The sequence below is a fragment of the Poecilia reticulata genome, chromosome 6 (assembly GCF_904066995.2).
Source record: "Poecilia reticulata chromosome 6, P_reticulata-male-v2, whole genome shotgun sequence".
Taxonomy (NCBI): Eukaryota; Metazoa; Chordata; class Actinopteri; order Cyprinodontiformes; family Poeciliidae; genus Poecilia; species Poecilia reticulata.
This window is the reverse complement of record NC_088835.1, coordinates 248,431-269,522: the sequence shown is the minus strand read 5'-3', so window position 1 is coordinate 269,522 and position 21,092 is coordinate 248,431. Positions and strand designations below refer to the sequence as shown.

Below are 21,092 nucleotides of genomic sequence, written 5' to 3'. Positions count from 1 at the left end.
TGAACTAAACCAGTTTTGGAAAAATGCTCCAAAATTCTTTCATAAAATGACAAGCATACAGACAGGAGCGCCGCCAGGAATTGTGGGCCCCCTAACAAAAAATTTGTTTGTAGGTTGCTTAAACTTTTTTCTATTAATTTTAGATTACTTAAATGTCTCTCCCCACTAGAAAGTCAAAAGCAACGTGCAACTACACAAAAAAGCAATCCAAACTTCTCAAAAATCCTATGTAGTTGCGTTTTATTCAAGCTGCATTTTATTCAAGTTGCAGTACATAACTTTAATAAAAAAATATGTTTTCTCCATATTTGTTAAAGCTGTCGCGATGTCATAGCAGTTTGTAGCAGACAGATAATCTGGGAAAACAATCAATCTCCTCCATCTCCTTCCTGAATTACTATTACCGTTATGTAATGTGCCGTTCTGACCAAAACAACCAATCAAAACTAGTAGGATGCTCTCAGTGCTGTCAATTACCCTCATTCACTCACTGCTAAATGTGCTAATGGTGGAGAAACAACTTATAACAAGAAACGCAAAAAGATCAAGTCACTGCTGCTCAAAGTGTTTCTACAATCTCATGATTCCACAATCATGAGATATACCTAGTTTTTTTTTTTAGGCTTCCTGTTTTGGCTTATTAAGTAAAGTTTGTTTATTAATACTGTCACAGACAAAACTGTCACAAAGCAGGAGCGAAAATAGGGGTGATGTGAGCTTTTGTATGGCTTGGAGGGGAGAAAAGGGTGATTGATAGCTTCAACTTTTGTAATAATTAATGACAATCTGTTGGCTGTTTTTGTACACTTAATTTTAACTTTTAAATACTAAGGCACTAAGGTTCAATCATGAGAAATAAAATCCTAAAATTAAAAAGACATTTTTTTTCTGTCTACATAAATGCCAGTAGAGTAGAGCTACCTCCCTGCAATATAATTTCAAACTTCAAATTACATCAGGACATTTGGGGCATATTTTAACACATATTTATGAAAATGAAGAAGAATGAGAAATTGTACTCGTGGATTTTAGCATGCTAATCCACCGTTTTGCATCATGGCAGAAGAAGTGGAAGTGGTGAAGGAGTACAAATACGTTGATGTTCACCTTCAGGTGACTAGACTGTCGAGACACAGCTGTTAAGTAAGCTACAGAAATGAGAGCAGATTCTGCTTCTTGAGGAAGTGTTGGTTCTTCAGTGTTTGTATGAAGATGCTTCTATTAGACTGTTCTATTATCTGTTGAGATAGCATCAGAACTAGGGACTAAAAGATAGGTTCAAATCCTAACAGATCCATAAAAAACAAAAAATATTAATTTCTTTATGAAAATGCATGTATAAGGAAAAGAAAAAAATATACATTTAATGTGGAAAGAGCACGTGTAAGGGAAAGGAAAAACAAAATTAGATTTCTGCTGTTATTTTTAATTATGTCAGTTTTGGTCCTCCATAAGCGGGCAGTCCTGGTTTATTTTCTTATTGTGGAAATGCTCTAACGGAACCGGTAGCGTTTATTTCAAGTCCGGTAGGAACCTTTCTTCGCTCGAGGTAGGTTCCTACACGTGAGCGATGGCCGAACAGACGTTTCTTATAGGTCTCTGTGACGGAGAGTTGGATCCCAGGAAATACCGCTCCACATTTCTGACAAACAAAGTCGGGGGCAAACCGGACTGGTCGTCGGCTGTCACCGGACAGTCACCCTGCTGTCGTATTTGTAGCGCCCCGCTAGCCCTTGTGGTGCAAGTGTACTGCCCCCTCCAGGGTTCCCCCTTCCACAGAAACCTCCACCTGTTCGCCTGCTGCCAGCCTGGCTGCAGCGGGACGTCCGGTAGCTGGACGGCCCTCCGCTCCCAGTGTGCGGAGGCTCCCAACCAGTCCTCCACACCACAGGTAGTTGTTCCGCCGGCCACAGATTGGTGTGAGTCCGCTGATGACTGGGGTATGGAGAGAGAGGAAGATGACTCTGAATGTAGAGGAGGCGATGATCAGCAACAGTCTGAAGATCTACAAACAGAAGGTAGGTGTTTCAAACTTTCAAAATCATCAGGCAGTTGCCATCCTTCATTCCGGGGGGAGTGGTGGTGGGGAGTTGCTCTTATATTAATCCATCTCGGCACAGAGGGACATTAGGAATCTGGAAACCTGTCAGGTGTTGCAAACTGTCTAATTTTCACTCTGGTGTTTCATCAGTGAGTCCTACAGTCTGGTCCATGGATGTCAACTCCGGTCTTCAACAACTCAGTCTGGTAGAATCTGAAGACATCCCCATCTTCCGTCCATTCTTCATCAGTGTGGTGGAGGAGTCAGAACTGTGTGAGGAGGACAATCAGCTGGAGCACGCTCAGGAACTTCTGAGGGAGTATGAGAGGAGGGAGGGCACAGCAGTGTGGGAGGCAGAGGAGGAGGGAGGTGGTGGAGGAGAGAAGTATGAAAAGGCCAGAGCCAGACACGGAGATGCCGTTTTCTTCAGGTTCATGAAGGCAGTTTTGTTGTGTCCGCAGCAGATCCTGCGCTACTGTCGCCACAGTAAACCATTCTTCATCTCCAAGCCGCCGTCCAAAATGAGTCAGGAGGTTCCAGCATGCGGCTCCTGTGGAGAACCCAGGACCTTTGAGCTGCAGCTGATGCCTGCTCTGGTCAGTCTGCTGCAGAGGACAGACAGCAGCCCAGAGGATGAACTGGAATTTGGGACTGTGTTGGTTTATACTTGCACTAACAGCTGCTGGGCTCCAGGAACAAACTGCCCAGTGGAGGAGTTCTGCTTTGTACAGCCAGACCCAGATCAGAAGCTCTTTAAATGATGGAGCAGATTAAATAATCCAATCATCACTTTATACATAAAAAAGTATACATAAACATCCATCCATTATCATACACGCTTTTTGTCCCCAGTAGGGTCAGGAGGGGTGCTGGAGCCTATCGAGAGGCGGGGTCACCCTGGACCGGTCACCAGTCGGTCACAGATCCATAAACATGGGAGGAATAACGGGCATTAAAGCCGATCCTGTTTTTGGTTCGTCTCAGAAGCAGCATTAAAAAAAAATTTATAACCTGGTGCGTCTGAACAGTGCTCGGTTTCCATCAATCAATTACGCTTTTAGTGTAATATTAAAAAAACTAAGGAAATATTGAGACACTCATTCTTCCATTGATATGTGTAACCCCATTTACATTTTTTCTGCAAATATCCTGTAGTAATCAGATTGGTTATGCTAATGCCTGACAGGTCTACTTAAATCTGTCATATGTACATCATGCATGTGAATGTATCATGTACACGTAATGTGCATGCATTCACATGATGCATGTGAATGCATCATGTACATATGCATTCTCCCCTTTATGAAATAAATTCATTTGTCTACAGTGTTGGCACAATTATTATGCAAGTCTTATTATCTAAAGGGGTAGCATTATGTAAAGTTGTCTTTTTTTTTAACTTTACATCATGTTATTTCCTCCTCAAACATACCTGGAGTGTTGCTTTCATTCTTTCATGCATGTTTGAGAAATTGCTGCCTTCCAAGCGCAACTCAACCTCAGAGTTGTAGTTTCCAAGTTGAGCATTACAGAGCACCTTTTGTCCCTGCCACTCAGCTCCTTCAAACTAGCGGCAGCAAATAGAAAACACTTGGTGGAACATCTGCTGAGCTCATGATATGAACTATGAACTATCCAGTCCTCCCACAAACATTTGTAATTGCGTATTAGTGAAATGATGATATGCTGAAGACGGAGAGTTGCCTAAAAATATTTTGTCAAGATACCCACTTGCACACAAATAGATGGATTAGATAGAATGCATAGAATAATAGAAATAAGATATGCATATGTTGCGTCACTAAAAAGCACCTGGTGATTATTTATACAAGATGTTTTTAGTGGCAAACAAACCTCATCATAGATTCCATTTGTCAACATTTTAACCCATACCTGGAGTGAACAGTCAGGCGTATGGCTTCTCTCTGAGTTTTCAATAGTAAGTTTGAGGAGCCACACACCTGTCGCCCCATTTACACTCTGACTTCCTATGAAGGGAAACGGTACCTGCCAAAACATTAAATGAGCAGGAAAGTGCAAAAAAGTTCTTGGCAAAAGCCAAATAACTATTTTTTTAAGGAAATTGGAGTGCATGTCAAAATCATACAGTTGATATTTTGGACCAGGGTTTGGTCTCCACAAAGCCTGTTGGTTTTGAAAAGGTTGCATAAAGAAACACAGGAAAGTGTGGAGACAAGTTTATCTAATTATTCTCAGTTAAGTATTCTTTATTTTTACTTCAACCTCACAATATATTTCAGCGTCTTAAAAGGTCACACTACAGGAATTCAAGATGAACATCATTAACATAGCAAGAGAAAAATAAAACATAGCCTTTAAAACGGTGCCATGGCAAAGCATTCCTGGATCAGATCCAGGTATCAAAAATAACTTTTTAAGCTTACTGGCCCTGTCAAAATTCAAGAAACGTGTTCTTTTGTGCAACTTTGAAGTTGGCATTAAAGTTGTAATATGACTTTAAAATCAGATTACAGTTACTTTTTTGCCACTTCACAGTTTCTCCAAATCAGTCACAAATAAAATCTTTGGTTTGACTATGAGGCACAAGCTGCTTTTTTTCCCAAAATTCCTGAGAAACATAAGAACAGAACTCCAAATAAAATAAGCTACAGATTCCTCAAAGGCTGCCGACTGGTTTTCAGGCACTTAAAGATCAGTTTGGAGAACTTTGTGCAAACGGGATCATCCGATGAAGGAACTGTCTTCTGAAACTACTGAGGGTCTCCATGGAAGGACCCAGGGGGGGTCCTGGAACTGTGCTCCCAGTTGTACTGCTGGAACTGGTCATGCTGCACACAGCTGCTCAATGCACCAATATCTCTGTCGATAATCTCGTTCACTGCAAGACGAAAAACATTGTCAAAAGCAGAGACAAATTTACAGATTATTTCTGAAGGATGATAGCTGGTTGGTCTACTAAGTTAAAACAAAAAATATACAAACACCTGGGGTAAAACCTCATATAGCTGGAAGCTCCAGAAAAAGGTTTGAGCAGTTTATCAGTTGGAATGTTTTACATGCATTCCTGCTCCAGAATAAACCCGATTAAAATGTACATCAGCTAAACTGAAGTATGTCTATATCTATTTATGCTACAGTAATTCTGACATTGAAAGCTCCCACCATGCCTCAGTGAATACTTGAGTTGCGTCCCAAAACAGACATGCAGCTGCTGAGACTCATAGTCCGACTGAATGGCAGCTGGGAACCGGGCTTTCAGACAAAGGTCAGGAGGACAGCTGGTGCCAAACAGCACCGCAAAACAGAACTCATCAGCATCATGCACAGCAAACGCGTCTAATTTTAGCTCTGATCACTCAGAAATAACCGGCAATACACATGCTTCAGGGAGCAGGCAGGAATAAATTAGGTAGCAGAAATATAAAACGTGCTATTTCTGAAACCCAATCTGAGCTCCTCCTCAGCCTACTTTAAAGTAATTTTTCTTTCTTCCAGCAAGTGGATTGAAGTTTGACCAAATAAAATAATCTGTTTATGAGGAGAAATATTTTTTAAAATGATGTCATAAAAAACAAAAAAACATTTCTAAATGAATGGATGGATGAACACCTGAACAATGGAGTAAGTGGAGAAGATACCACTTACATTTTAAAATTTTTAACCCTCCTGTTATGTTCGTTTCTTAGGTACAGCAATAATGTTCGTGGGTCAATTTGACCCAGGAAGTGTTTAGTCATGCTATAGTGTCAGAAACCAAAAAATTCCTCCAAAACTTTTTTGTATCTGATTATTAACTCCAATACTAACCATTCAATCAATATTTGTGCAATGATGTTTTTTTATTTCTCACAAATAAAGGATCAATAACGACAATTTACTCATTTGGACATAAAAATGTGATTTTAAATTTTTTATGCCCACTGGAAAAACCTAAACACAAAATTACACTAACCATCCTTGAAAGTGATTTTTTTGTAAAAAAAAAAAAAAAAAATTATATTAACATTTAGATTTTTTTTTTTGAAGGGGTGATGTTTATAATTGAACTTGAGACACTATTCTGCTCTGGGTCAAATTGACCCACTGATTAAAATCAAGACAAAAGAGTCCTGAAGATGATCCTGCTGCTGGATTTCCACTTTAAACCTGTATGTTCAAAACATAACTGGGTTTTTCATCACATGCTGCCCAGATTTTTATGCCATATTTAGCTGGTGTGGAAGGCATATAGTGTGTAAATGAGCAGTGACCTCTGAATGCCAGGGGTGAACTTTATGAATGCCACAAGCCTTTCATCCACTGTGACATGAGGGCCTGGATTATAGAACAGGGGAAGTTACAACCCACATGTTCCACACTGATCTATTAGCTGCTAGTTTGTCTTGTCCATCGATTGTCAAATCGGATTACTCTGGAGAAAAGTCTCCAGAAACATTATGGCCCGAAATATTACCCTGCCTGTCTCTGCATCCCTTAGACTGGCTGTTTATTCAATCTTTGAATCTTTGCTGTTGATTCAATCTTTTGAATCAACAGCCTGGTCAGAAAACTCTGGTCAGAATGAGGACCTCAAAATATGCATGTAAATGCATTTGGTCCAGCTCCTTCCAGTTCTCTCCAAAAACTCGCCTTCCTTTTAGATTTGTCATTTCAAGAATGATTTCCTGTATTACACGAGGCCTGAGTAGCTCAAAGACTGACTTGATGTCTGTAATGTGAGTTTCTGCCATCCTAGTCGGCCCTGGAATGATCAACAAGTTCCAGAGCTTCCATGGTTGTCATCTTTTTATTTTCCTGCGGCTCATTTCCTGATCTCTGACAGTGATGATATCACATGTACCTTCAGTGTGTAATGTGTTTAGGACTCCCTTGCAGAGAGTATTTACGTTCCCCCCCCCCTTCTACTGAGGGTCCACTCAGTGTGGGTGGAGTTTGCCGAGGGGAACAGAAAAGGTTCCTGTCAAAAGTTGTATGAACACCTGCTTTCTGGCAGCTTCCTAGTGAAGTAAAGAGAATAGTGAAAGAGTGGGTTTGTGTGCGTGTTTAGGTGTGTGTGTGTGTGTGTGTGTGCATGCATGTGTGGTGTGGGTGTGTGGTGAAATATGTCTCATAGGTGCAAGGAAACAAATAGAATTGGACATTTTTTTAACCTTTTTACCATTCAACTTGACTGCCGGGTCAAATTGACCAGAACAGTATCGATGTAACAAATAGACCCAGGGGGGGCTGCAAATGTGTAAAATGAACCATTTTCATTTTATACACCTATTAAGACAAATAGAAAAAGTTTCATGCAGAAAAAATACTTCTATTTTTAAACTTTGAAACGGGTAAATTTGACCCGGAGGGTTAAGTTTCTTCTCCCTTGTTTTTCTGATGCAAGGAAATCTGATCACACTGCGCAGTCTGAACCTCCTTCACCTCAGAGATTACTCAATCCAAATTACCACATAAAACTCAGTTTGTCTCAATGTCACCTTTTTAGTTGGAAAGTTTTCAGCAATGACAGGAAAGATGTAAATCTTAGCTTCTTAAGAGCTAAACATCTCAAAGTCAACATAAATCTGACAGTAAAAACATTTACTGTTTGTAAGGAGAGGCTGTAGTTCACAGTATTACAGGCAGATTCTGATCCTAACCCTAGAAACCAAGGGTGTTTTTCTGAATTAAATCTAGCTGGTAACTCATGTTACCAGCTAGCTTATTAGTTGTTCAATTTATTTAACAACTAATAAATTTGTTATTAGTCAACAAATTAAAAAGGTAAAAATATACAGAAGCTCAAACTCTCCTATACTTCAAAAAGTATTTATTTTATTTGGTGGGATTTTTGGGGGTTGGCTGGAAGTGGAGATTGCATTTTAAGAACACAAATAGTTTTGATGCACATGGAGTTTGGTTCTAGGACAGTCAGTTTGTGTTGCTTCTAATTAGAACCAGACTGGTCTAGTTAAAGCTGTTGTTAACAGACAGCAAGCTGTTTAGGAAATGCCATGAACTGTGGTTTGGGAACAATTCATGGCATTTCCTGAATGACCCCCTAACTGTAATTTATATAGAAGAGAAATTGTTGTAGATGGTCAAACTAGTGAAAATCTGATTATGTAAACTTTTACATAGCTTGGTAATAAATATTCTAGAGCAGGGGTCTCAAACTCAATTTACCTGGGGGCCGCTGGAGGCAGAGTCTGGGTGAGGCTGGGCCGCATAAAGGATTCCACAAAAAACAATTAAAAATATCCTCAAATCTCATCAACATTTAATCATTTCTCCAATACATGAACTGCATATGGAGGACCAAAACCGACATAAAAGAATAAATATATTTAGTTTTTCCTTTTCCTTACACGAGTTTGCGTCAAGTAATGTATATTTTCTTTTTTATTTCCCCTAAACATGCGTTTTTGTCAAGAAAAATAGATATTTTGCTTTGTCTTTTTTTGCTTCTCCCTTTACTGCTCGCTGCATTTCTGCTTGCTGAATTTCTGCTTGCTGAATTTCTGCTGCATCGTTATGTTAATGAGGAGAGCTGCCTTATACGTCTACTATTGGCCAATAGAGCTTTGGCACCAACGTCACTGCGTCAGACGTTGTGGGGTGTTTAGGTGCAGTTGCTCGGTGCCATCTATGCAGACCACAGACAAAAACAAACTTTATCCCGGTGGTTTTATTGTGTTACCGACTGCAGTGAAGTTAGTTTCGAGTTGGATATTGGATTTTCCAATATCCACCGAGCAAGCGGCGTTTAACTCAAGGTTGATCCGATTTATGAACGCTAATTTCGGCCAGCCGTTCTCTAGCTGATGAGGAGGGCCTCAAGCACTCAGAGGTTTACTTCACTGCAGTCGGTAGCACAATAAAACCACCGGGATAAAGTTCGTTTTGGTCTGTGACCGTGGCCTGCAAAGATGGCACAGAGCGACTACACCCCACAACGTCTGATGCAGTGACGTGACGTTGGTGCCAAATCTCTATTGGCCAATAGAAGGCAGCTCTCCTTATTAACATAACAATACAGCAGAAAAACAGCAAATGGAAATACAGCAAGAAATACAGCGAGCAGAAAAGGGAGAAGCAAAAAAAGAAAAGAAAGGAAAATATAAATTTTTCTTGACAAAAACACATTTAGGGGAAATAAAAAAGAAAATATATACATTACTTGACGGAAACTCATGTGTGAGGATGGTCCTCCATAGAACTGCAGGCTTTGGCTTTGACAAAGACATGATGAGGGTGTGACAAAATTTATTTATTCCACTTGCCGTCGCTCTTGTTCTGCGTTTCATAGAAGCCTTTAGCCAGTTAGCAACGTATGGAGAACGTCTCGACGCGTGACGTCATTACCGCTTCTACTTGTCAACAGCGTGGCGGATGACGAGCACCCCGGTAGCAGTCGCCTTTCTCTGTGTTTGATCGTGGCATTTGTTAATGGTAGAAAGTACCGGAATGGCGACTGCAAAAAAAGGCAACTGGTACCAGACTGTTCCATCATCCACCGCACTATTGTTACAAGCGTAGTGTGCATAAAGTCAGTGTAGCTTAGCCTAGCACCGAATGTCAGCCATGATGAGGAATGGCAAGCGGGACTTCCTTCAGAGGTCCGCTCACCCTGTGGGCCGCACTAATTTATACTTTCATCACGGTGGGGGCCACGAGACATCATCCTGCAGGCTGCAATTGGCCCGCGAGAATGAGACCTCTGTTCTAGAGGTTGCCAGTGCTTTAATTTGCTTCTTACCGTCATCCAGAGTGATTTCCTGGAAGCCAAGGGATCCTAGAATAGGCTGCTCCTCCGGCTCTTGCTTGACACTCAGTTCTTCTCCTGGGTTGTGCAGCAGGAACTCTTTGTGAGCGTCCAAAGAGCTTTTCAAAGAACTCTTGGAACTTTCAGATTGTTTCCTTTGAGGACCACCAGCATGATGAGAGAGGTTTAGAGTTTGGATCAGGGGAGAAGGTGCCTGTGCATCAATTGTGCCCATCTGCACTGACATCAAACCTTGATTTGGAAGTGAAGTCATGATCTGACATGGTGCTGAAGACACCTGAGGAAACAATGATGCTTCAAGGGAAAGCGTGAAAGCAGGAGGATGGTGTAGATGAGAGGAGTTTTGGGAAAGAAGACCATGCAGTGGGACACTGCATGGATCATAAGCTGCATCTGGCCTGAGCACAGCATCATGAGAAGGTGACAGACTGAGCTCTGGACAGAAGATGTGCTCAGATCCCCAGAGCTCCTGTTTAACTGCAGGAGCAGCTCGATGGGAACCTCTGGTTCCAGGCAGGTACGTAAAGCTCTGCATCAGGCTTCTTCTTCTCTTCCCATTTGACACATAGAACTGGACTTGGACAGGAGACGCTGTCCTCTTAACATAAGGGGGGATCTCCACCATGATCCTTGACTATAACAAAAACAAATAAAAATGAGATCCAAATTCAGGAATCTCAATCATGTTATACTGTGTTGAAGTCACTGTTCAACTGTAATCAAAATAGTTCACTAGTTAATAAATGTAGCACACAAAGTACACACAACCTGCTGATTGTTACAATGTACATTGCTGTTTATGTATTGCTGATGGCAATGTATAAACCTGCTGATACATTGCAATCAGCAGGTTTATACAAAATACATTTCATATATGCTACAAATTTAAACCTTTATATGGGCTATAAATATCAATAAATATTCCAACTAATACAGCCGTCCAAATAAACTGTTTTGTACTTACTTCATTACTTTTGTCACACAGAACTCCGGCATCGACTTCCCATTGTGTTCTTCCATCTAAAAGTTCAATGCATTTACAATGTTGATTAATGTTAGTGAAAAGAGACATGATGAAAACACACTTGTTGATGAACATAAGAGTATCTTACCAGGCCCCTTTTCAACAAAAACAACTCTAGGTTGTGCAGACATGTTTGTTCCGGTGATAAGCAGCTCTTCTCCTCCGTCCACAAAGCAGCTGGTAGGAGAGAAACTCTCCACCTGAGGAAGTTCCTGACCTGATCGCTGGGCTGAAAAATGGCTCAGTTTAAGATTTCAGACGCTCCTGTGCATCTTCATCCTTTCCGGTGGTAAAAATACCAGCTCTATTTTCTCAAAAAGTAAACTGTCAGCCAGCACTACTTTTGAAAATCTGTGGAAATATGTCATTTATAACATCTTCTGGTGTTAATTATAATAAGGAATTCTTTACTTATTATGCAAAGTATAGCATAGTATATTATTTAATACTAAACCAAAATATTCATGTGCAGCTGAAAGCCAATATTTATATGTATTGTATAAACAAATACTGCACGTACTGTATTGACTGTGGGTTCTTATAGTCCTCTATAAATAAAGTTGGAAGGGGAAATAACTTTTTCTCTCACCGTCTGAGATTAAATTACAAATAACTTGTCTTGTTTTAGCTGACTGAGGCTCAGATAAAACAGTCATTAGCAATTATTTGCACTTGCTAAATGCAAAACAAATGAGAGTTTGCTAGATATTTTTATCATATACATTTCCTGGCACCATCTGGACTGGGGGAAGTGTACACTCATTCTAAAATGCATTTATCTCTAGATCGCAACGCTTTCCTTCCAGAAAAAGCACGATGACAGGACACTGATGCTGTATACTTGCAACTAATTGCTTGAATATATAGATGTGCTCTCGTTAAAAATGTGAAGATCAAGTAGACTCATGCCATATCCTAATTTCATTATTTTTTCCATATCACCCAAAAAACAGTAGATATGCTGTAAAATAAATGTTGGCTCATTTAACCCGGTCGTTGTTAAGAACCACTCAAAACCATCATGGTATTTCCTAAACTATTCACTGCATGGAAATCTTTAACAATGTAAACTTCTCGATTTGAAGAAAGCATAAAAAAATCTCTCTTGCTCATCTGGTGTTTAGTAAAAGTAAATGATGTTGGTCATTATAACTCATGTAAAACAAGAAAGTTTAATTTGGTTGAATAGTTGATTGTGTACATAGTTTATCTAAATATCTGGTTTCAACTGCAGCTGTAGTACACTCACAGCACTCCACAGGAACAGATGCTGTCTGCAGCCAGAGCATCTGTCCATCCTGCTGAGGCACGGCGACTCGAAATACAACTCGGACTCTAGTGTTCTTCCGTCCGATATCCGTCTCGCCTTTCTTCAGCTCAATGTCAGCATTCCGTAACTTCAGGATGCCAGCACAGTCAATGCTGTGTAAAAAAGAGAAATGTTCTTTCTAAATCTAAAGTAATTTTCTAACTTCAACTCATCCACTGACTTATAGCAAAAAAAAAAAAAAAGAAAACTTCTTGGAGTTGTATTTTGAGCTCTTCTAGAATCCAAACAAGAACATTTGGGTATTGCAAACAGAGGTTGCAGCAGCCTTTTTTTTATGTCCATCACCACCTGCTCTGACGCAGCAGGTGGTTCACCCCCCCCCCAACCACCCTCCTCAGTGAACAACTTACAGGACGGCTGGCCAGTAGGGTGGTTCACCCAGGTCCCAAACAGACTAGGACTGCCTCTGGATGCACACTGTGCAGTGCACTGCACTTGTTACAGTCTAAATGCACCTTTCTTTCTTTCGTTTTCCTCATTTCAAACATTCCTGCTGTCATTTGCACATCCTCATTCTTTGCATTTTTTTTTTTTACTTCTTGTAAAAAGTTTTTTTTTTTTTTTTTACAACATCTTGTATTTAACTAGTATATTTCGATAGGATGCACAGCTACTAGAGGTGTGCCGATCGATCGGTCACCGATCATAATCGGGCCGATTTCCGTCAAAAAGTGTATGATCGATGATCGGCGATCATTGTCTCTTGTTGCCGATACCGATCACCTGCATCTCATTTCGCAGCCTGTCTGTGCAGCTGGTCTCCTCTTTCCTTCACTCTGCGCAAACGCGCAGCAACAAATCCTAAGCGATGTGGAACTATATTGCACTGAGTGAATGGGGAAGTTTGCGTGTTGCGGCGGAAAATCAAAGCACGTGGGGTGAAGCAGGTCAAAATGCATCAACACGACAAATCTAATATGGCATAAAAACAATGCCATACCTGACGGAGTTTGGCTACATCGAGGCTCACTGCAGTAAAAAAGACATACGGAGGATCAGATAGCAGGTAAAGCAGCGCACAGCTACAAACACTCACCCGGATTAGCATGACGGTCAGAAAGCTAAACAAATAACCCGCAAAATTATTTAAGTCTTCGAGCTGCGATGTAAGACGCTGGTTCTATTCTCGCTGTTAAACCACTGCTATGCGCTACAGGTAGTAATATTTCACAGACGAAGCGCCGCTTCTGCTCCACCTGGCAGTGACTCTCACACCGAACCTCTGCTTAAAGCTGCAGTATCTAACTTAAAAAAAAATACATTTTACATACGTATTAAAACTTTCGCTGTCCTAACATGAGACAGATAATCTCTAAAAAAATAATCGATCTCCTCCCTGCTCTGCATAATTACTCCGCTCAGTCAGAAACAGCCACTCAGAACCAGCAGTAATCAGCTAGCCGCCATGCTATCAGGAAGTTTTCATTCAGTAACTCTGGATTGTTTATTATAATGGAACCTGTATTTGCATTTGAATGTTAAGTTTTATACTTGAAATGTTTTTGGCAGGCACATGCAGAGGGGGTCTAGGGCTGCTTGAGCACCTGCCTTTTTTGCTCCTTGCCCCCAAGTGCCCTTTTGGTCAATTTTTATTTTTGTTTTTGTATTTATTTTTTTTGTATTATTATTTTCTAAGCCCTCTTGTGACACATAACATGTACTAAAATTATTATTATTATTATTATTATTATTACTATTATTATTGTTTAATTTTTATTGTACAACATAATAAGCCCTCTGGTCACCTTGTTACCTTTGACCTGCCCGTGACGCATGACGCAGTTGCCTCTCGCGCAGTGAGATAAGGCGGCTGACTGGAGCTCAACGTAGCGGACGTTCCAGATTACAGATCAGTTTTTGGTGACAAAAAAAACGTTTTTGGTGAATAAAGTGGGGTAGACTTGCTACTTTTCAGATGATGGAAAATGTTGAATGTATCGTTTCTGCTTTAGCACAGAGTAGCGGTTTAAGCAGAGAGGTAATGAAATACAGGGCCGTGCAGAGACCACTAAAGGGGCAGGTGCTCAAAAAAAAAAAGGGCACATCCAACCGTATTTTAGGACAGAATATTAACAAAGCCTCTCAGCTTTCAAAGTTTAATAAACAATGATGAATTACAAAATTGTGAGATATACAATCAAAGCTAAGGAGAAAGCTAAGGAGAATAGAGCATACAACTATGCATATGCAAGATATTTTATTAGTAATTTCTTTATCCAGGTCTATTTTGTTATTGGAAAGTACTGCAATATTCAAACCCGCAATTTAGCAAGATATGTAAATCAGAGCTGGACCACCAGACATATTTTGTCTTTACATAATTACACTATTAAAAATATAAACAAGGGCACAATGCAACCTTTTAGTGGACTGTAATCTATAACAGAGCTGCCTGTTTGCTACAGTGGAGATGAATTTGGTCCATTCAGGAAAGCAAAGCTGCAGCAAACTTTAACATGGAACTGCAGAAAAAAGAAAAAGAAAAAAGAAAAAATTGAATTGTTAATGTATGTCATCATGAGAAAAGCCTACTGAGTCTTACTGAAAAAAAAAAACTTTTTAAAACATTTAAATCACACATTTGTCTCAGGAAGTGATTTTTTTTTTTGCAAAACAAACTTATTTGTGCATGTCAGAAATCTTTTCTTAATATCCTAAGGTTTTGTTTGTGACTCAAAGTTTTGCTTGTGATTCTCACATGAGTCGTGGGCAGGGCCCAAAATCGCAATAAAAGATTTCTGATGTGTGCAAATAAAAGTTTATGTTTGGCAAATAACTTTTTATGTTAAACAAGACAAAAATTAGTTATTTAATATAATTTTTTTTTAACGAAACAATTTGTTTTTTAAAAAAAGAAATCATTACAATTCCAAAAGTTTTGATTACAATTTTTGAGGTTAGTTTTTTTCCCCCCATTGAATAATTGGGGAAAAAAATTTAACTTCATTCTCTGCGAACCAGACCCTAAACTTAAAGTCTGGGTTGAGTTTTTTCCCTTTCATTAATGACACACTTTTATTACATACATTATATCATCATGGCAATTCAGGGTGAGTTATTTTTAATTCTAAATTAATATCCTTCTTGGACTTTTATTTAAGTGTTATTCTCCTTCAAGATACATTTACCTAATGCCAGAATAAATGAAATGTACATTATGCAGCAAAGAAAATTAGAAGATGGATATATGTCCATATATCCATTGTGGAGATGATCGGTTTTGGATGGGCGATGTGCCCTTATTGCATAATAAATACTAAAGAATGACTGATATCATTAACGGTATGTAAACGGTAGCTATCTAGCAGCTAGCTAATAGCGCAACAACAGCCTGATGTCTGTATGATAAAAATAGTGAATCGATAGATAAGAACAGTTTTTCCTCACCTGGCTGTCTCCTCCAGCTCAGTAGTTCTTCAGAGAAAGGCAGACTGAGAGGCCTGTCATACAGACATAAAAAAAAGGCTGCTGCAACCTCTGTTTGCAATACCCAAATGTTCTTGTTTGGATTCTAGAAGAGCTCAAAATCATACAGACATTAGGCTGTTGTTGTTTTTGCTATAAGCTAGCTGCTAGCTAACGATTTTGCTAGCAAAGCAAGATAACCAACAGCTTCTTCCCTGTACCTTTAATGATAGCGGTCATTCTTTAGTATTTATTATGCAATAAGGGCACATCGCCCGTCCAAAACCGATCATCTCCACAATGGATATATGTCCGATCTTCTAATTTCCTTTGCTACAAAATGCACATTTCATTTATTCTGGCGTTAGGAAATGTATCTTGAAGGATAATAACACTTAAATAAAAGTCCAACAAGGATATTCATTTAGAATTAAAAATAACTCACCCTGAATTACCATGATAGATATAATGAATGTAATAAAAGTGTCCTTAATGAAGGGGAAAAAAACTCAACCCAGAAGTAAGTTTAGGGTCTGGTTCGCAGAGTATGAAGTTAATTCCCCCCCCGCCCCCCATTTTTTAATGGGGGGGGGGGAAACTAACCTCAGTTAAGTAAAAGAAAATTGTAATCAAAACTTTTGGAATTGTAATGATTTCTTTTTTAAAAAACAAATTGTTTTGTTTAAAAAACTTTTCAATTAAAAAACAAATTTTTGTCTTGTGAACATAAAAAGTTATTTGCCAAACATAAACTTTTATTTGCACACATCAGAAATCTTTTATTGCGATTTTGTGCCCTGCCCACGACTCATGTGAGAATCACAAGCAAAACTGAGTCACAAACAAAACCTTAGGATATTAAGAAAAGATTTCTGACATGCACAAATAAGTTTGTTTTGCAAAAAAAAATTCACTTCATGAGACAAATGTGTGATTTAAATGCTTAAAAAAGTTTTTTTTCAGCAAGACTCAGTAGGCTTTTCTCATGGTGACATGCACTAACAATTAAATATTTGCTTTTTTATTTTTTCTGCAGTTCCATGTTAAAGTTTGATGCAGCTCTGCTTTCCTGAATGGACCAACTTCATCTCCACTGCAAGTGCAGCAAACAAGCAGCTCTTTTATAGATTACAGTCCACTAAAAGGTTGCATTGTGCCCTTGTTTATATTTTTAATAGTGTAATTTTGTAAAGACAAAATATGTCTGGTGGTCCAGCTCTGATTTACATATCTTGCTAAATTGCGGGTTTGAATATTGCAATACTTTCCTATAACAAAATAGACCTGCAGAAAGAAATTACTAATAAAATATCTTACATATGCATAGTTGTATGCTCTGTGTAGCTTTGATTATATATCTCACAATTTTGTAATTTATCATTGTTTATTAAACTTTGAAAGCCGAGAGGCTTTGTTAATATTCTGTCCTAAAATACGGTTGGATGTGCCCCCTTTTTCTTTTTTTTTTTTGAGCACCTGCCCCTTTAGTGGTTTCTGAACGGCCCTGTTTTTTGGCAATGTTGAGAGGTTTTATTTTGGCTCTTTGCATTATTTAGCCTCTTCAGAGCCTTCATATGTTATCAGTCTGTTAAAGATAGTATTATCAATAGCAGGACAATTTGCACAATGCCTGTTTTGTTTAGTTTTCTTCTTGGAAAAAGTAATTCAAAACAAGTTTTTGTCTAAATTAAGGTGAATTCATGGTTCCTTTTTCCACATAATGTAACCGGTAGTGTTTATGATAAAAAATAAATAAATAATAATTATGTGATCAGTATCGGTGATCGGCCCTCATGGGTGATCGGTATCGGTATCATTAGGAAAAAACCTGATCGGCACATCTCTAACAGCTACCATCAATTTCTGATGTTACAACTACAACAATTATTGCTAAAGAGAATATTTAACTTTAAAAAGTCATTTACTCAAGCTGACATACTGACTATACATTTTACTAAAATGCAACTACAGCTTATATATAAAATCAAACAAAGTCATGGTTTACAACAGATTAATTAACAGCATGCCTGAGTGCAAGGTTTTCCCCGGGACATTTTGGCAAGGAATCTTTGATTGCAAGTGCAGAAATATATTTTGGGGTTAGAAGTTGATCTAAAAAGATGACCCCTCCCATTACCCCCAACTAAATCCCAGTTTGGTGAGGTTTCTTCCAATACCTGGCAGCCATGTTGCTTTCTGGAAGCAAAGGGATCTCCAGGACTTTGGTGCCATTCATTATTTTCTCCTCGCAGACGGTGTTGACAGTCTTTCCTGTGACTCGATGAACCTGGTAGAAGGAGTGAGGACGAAGGGATCTGTCGTCTGCAGTACCAATAAACACCACCAGGTGGACTGGTTGCTCACTGTATCCAATCAACTGCAGAGAGAAATAATAACTGATAAATAACTGGCAAACAATAATTTTTGCACAGATGGCAGGAAAATAGAATGTATTATTAATATTTTTTTAGGGATTTTGTTAAACGCCTACTTTTCAGAAATGGTTAGTTCTATAACAAAAGCTCAACATACTCCAAAACTGATTTGAACAGGCTCTATGTTTTCATTTGAAAGTGTACCAAATAATAGATGCAACATAAAAACAGAGTTAAAGAAAGTTGCCATTTGGTCAGTGAGCTGAAAATGACATTTGTGGTGCTCCAAAGGTTTTCTGGAAGTTGGATTGGTGAAAACATGAAGCGGAGCTGTGTTCATTTGCAACTAGGTCTAATGTTCAAATAAAGGTGATGGTGTGTGCCACACACTTCTGAGAATTTTACACTGGTTGATGCTGTGTCTTTATCTAAGAAAACTGAAGCAAACACATCTCATAGTGACAATATTCAATAGGTGTTTTATGAGTTTATTTATAGGTATTTTCAGAGGAAAATGAAAGATGGAACCCTGCAATTTTGTTTAAGCAGGCAAACTTTCAGCTGAAGATGGAGCTCAGTGCAGTTAGTCACTTTTCTCTTACACCAATATTGTTTAAAGCAAAAATAAATATTTTCGCTTTAAAATATTCTGTATTTTAAAAAATATTTTTAAAATATTCTTTATATTATTAAATAATACTATCTTACTATACTATGAATGTAGAGGAAGCCATGGAGTCAAAATATTCTTTATCACAATTAAAACGTAAATTTACTGCTAGATGTCCTGTTTTGGTACCAAAATACATTTTTAATGCAACTTCAAAAATGACTTTTCTGAAAAAGAGGTGGATCTGATTTGTGGACAAATAAGATCAGCCAGTTGGAATAAATTATGTCTATTACTCAATCCTCATTTTGATGCTCAGATTGAACTTTAAGATGCATTCTTTCTCCAACATACCCGGATCAAATGAATGGCCGAACAGCAGGACTCTGCAGAGCCGAGTTTCTGCTGGTGATGGAAGTCAGCTTTTTTACTTGGCGTGTTGGAGCAGGGATGCATGTAAAGGCTGCGGGGGCAGTAGCTCTAGTGGATTGGACTTGGTCACACCCAAATTAGGCTGTCAAATCCTAATGAACAAAAAAGTAATGAGAAAAGACATACTTTGACAACAGGATGTCCTCCAGCAGTTGCTTTGATGGATCCTCTGCTGCCCTCCGTCTCATAATGTGCTCTGTGATAGGACCTCGGCTGGACCTCCAACTTCAACTCAATCAGATCATACTGGTTGGGCAGAGGCCAGTCCAGTGGAGGGGGCGATAAGCCCCTGGAGAAAAGACGCATAGAAGAATCTGATTGTTTGAAACATCAAACTTTCTCATTTAAAAAAAAAAAAAACAAAAAACAATGGGACTGCTACAGCCTAATAAACCACTGGTCAAAGTTTCTCCAGAATCCTCTGCCTCACTGAGAAATGGACTTTCACACCAACAAGATACTAATAATGGCTAATAATGAGTAATTTGTTCTTTAAGTACTACTCTTAACAATAAGCTAACAATAACTGGCCCAGTTCAATTGAGTCGTATTTCCCCCAAATGATGTATTTTATTCACTATAAAAAACAAAACAATAATTCTAAGAGTAAATTGGTCTGCTTTCTGCTCTTAACCTCTCTGGGAAAAAAAGGAGAAATCAGATTTGTAAATTATTTGCTCCAACCTGAACAACGGGGCATTTCCAGGTTTAAGTTTATTCCAGCTGTAGTGGGAAGGCACTTGAAGGTAAAGCTCAGCAAGGTTGGGTTTTTCTTGGGCCTCTTCGCCAGGAGAGTCCTGGTACGTGTCCAGACCAGGCTCTCCCTGACCGATCAAGAGGCCAAGGTGGCTACTGGTTGTCCTCCTGGTTTTGGAAGGAATGTCAAGCTCCTGGCATCCAGAAATGAGGAGTGAGCCAAGGGCAGTGGCAGGGCTTCCCACCCATGTGTCATCAGTCACACTGCCCCTTGGAGAGGTGCCTGGAGTGGGGCTTGGTGAGTGATGGGGAGAGGGTGAGCGAGTATGGGGCTCAGCACCGGAGTGGCGTCTCTTTCCACAAGGGGATGTTGGTCTAGATGATGCCCTATGAAAGGAAATGTATTATTTACCAAATTTTAGAGCTCTCAAATGATTTCTGTTTGTGAGAGGTATTTTTTTTAAATAGTTGAATACATTTTTCATAAAGGCATAAATAGTAATGCTGGTTCAAAATAACTGCATGAAACATTGGTGTGATTCATGTTTCAGGAATGGGTCTTAATGAACATTAAGGGAAAGTCAGCAGTTCACAATGGAAGCAGTTAGTCCATCAACAACATCAACAACTATCCAATCTAACCTGGCATATGTGACCTGAAAAGATCTCAAATCACACTCTTCAACAAAGATAAAATTCTAAATGAATCCAGAATGATATAAAAGACTCGCTGTCACTTATTACTGACATTTTAACTCATCTTTAGAAGTCACTTTGATTAGATATGTCCAAAGTCCAGCAACTCTTTACAACTGGCATCCTGCATGTTCTAGTTCTCTCCCTGGTGGTAGCAACAACCTTCTCAGCATGTCGATGTTCTTCTTTGGCCTTCTAATGAGCCATCATTTGATCCAGGTGTGTTAAACCAGGGAGAGGTTGCCGGCCCTCCACCACCCACTTTGGGCACCACTGTTCAAGACCTTACATAATTTGTATCTGTTAGTTAATATTGACAGATGAGGCACAACCTTTTACTTAGGAGGCAATGATTTTTCAAATCTCAAAATTAACTGTAGTAACTGGCTGCCTCAGTTGCTTGATATGTTTATTCTTGACTTGGGAGTTTACGCAGCTGTCAAACTCCAGTCCACAAGGGCCACTGCCCTGCAACTTTTAGATGTGCCTCTTCTGCACCACACCTGAATAGAAGAATTAGGTCATTAGCAGGACTCTACACAAGAAGGAAGTAATTAACCCATTTAATTCCAGTGTTTTGTACCTGTGGCCCATCTAAAAACTGCAGGATGCCCTTGAGTTTGACACTCCTTATATAGCCAGAATATCTTTCAATACCAGAATAATACATTAATGGATTCACTCTCACTGTGGGATGTAAATCCATACGCCACATTAACTAGTGTTTATATTTATA

At 39.2% G+C, this 21,092-nt stretch overlaps 2 protein-coding genes and 1 long non-coding RNA gene across 7 annotated transcripts in view; 2 read left to right on the top strand and 1 right to left on the bottom strand.

Moving 5' to 3' along the window:
- The first annotated feature begins 1,461 nt into the window (after positions 1–1,461).
- On the top strand, positions 1,462–3,367 carry pdcd2l (programmed cell death 2-like). The gene is made up of 2 exons (XM_008410690.3): positions 1,462–2,018; positions 2,192–3,367. Exons 1-2 carry the CDS (start codon positions 1,571–1,573, stop codon positions 2,800–2,802), a joined length of 1,059 nt encoding a protein of 352 aa, XP_008408912.2. The 5' UTR covers positions 1,462–1,570; the 3' UTR covers positions 2,803–3,367.
- Positions 3,368–4,239: 872 nt separating this feature from the next.
- LOC103465667 (tRNA-dihydrouridine(20) synthase [NAD(P)+]-like) overlaps positions 4,240–21,092 on the bottom strand; it is a 65,121-nt gene continuing 48,268 nt past the window's right edge. The window contains exons 1-10 of one of the 4 annotated variants that reach the window (XM_081607549.1): positions 20,409–20,562; positions 19,649–20,047; positions 19,091–19,253; positions 17,725–17,924; positions 12,062–12,234; positions 10,901–11,041; positions 10,753–10,808; positions 9,762–10,422; positions 8,189–8,221; positions 4,240–4,901 (exon numbers count right to left, since the gene is read on the bottom strand). In XM_081607549.1, the coding sequence (XP_081463675.1) occupies positions 4,774–4,901; positions 8,189–8,221; positions 9,762–10,422; positions 10,753–10,808; positions 10,901–11,041; positions 12,062–12,234; positions 17,725–17,924; positions 19,091–19,253; positions 19,649–20,047; positions 20,409–20,410 (1,956 nt within the window). In that variant the 5' untranslated portion in view covers positions 20,411–20,562 and the 3' untranslated portion in view covers positions 4,240–4,773. The other 3 variants (XM_017305272.2, XM_008410696.3, XM_081607551.1) reach the window with 3 other exon arrangements.
- The window catches only part of LOC108165986 (uncharacterized), a 137,229-nt gene continuing 126,351 nt past the window's right edge, over positions 10,215–21,092 (top strand). For both annotated transcript variants that reach the window (XR_014087737.1, XR_014087736.1), the window contains exon 1: positions 10,215–10,305. This is a non-coding gene — a long non-coding RNA (uncharacterized LOC108165986). The remainder of the gene's footprint in view (positions 10,306–21,092) is intronic.

Excerpts from the sequence above, each read along its gene's own strand:
- pdcd2l (XM_008410690.3), top strand. The coding sequence starts at position 1,571 with ATGGCCGAACAGACGTTTCTTATAGGTCTCTGTGACGGAGAGTTGGAT. Across the intron at positions 2,019-2,191 it reads TGAAGATCTACAAACAGAAG|TGAGTCCTACAGTCTGGTCC; the intron begins GTAGGTGTTTCA and ends GTGTTTCATCAG.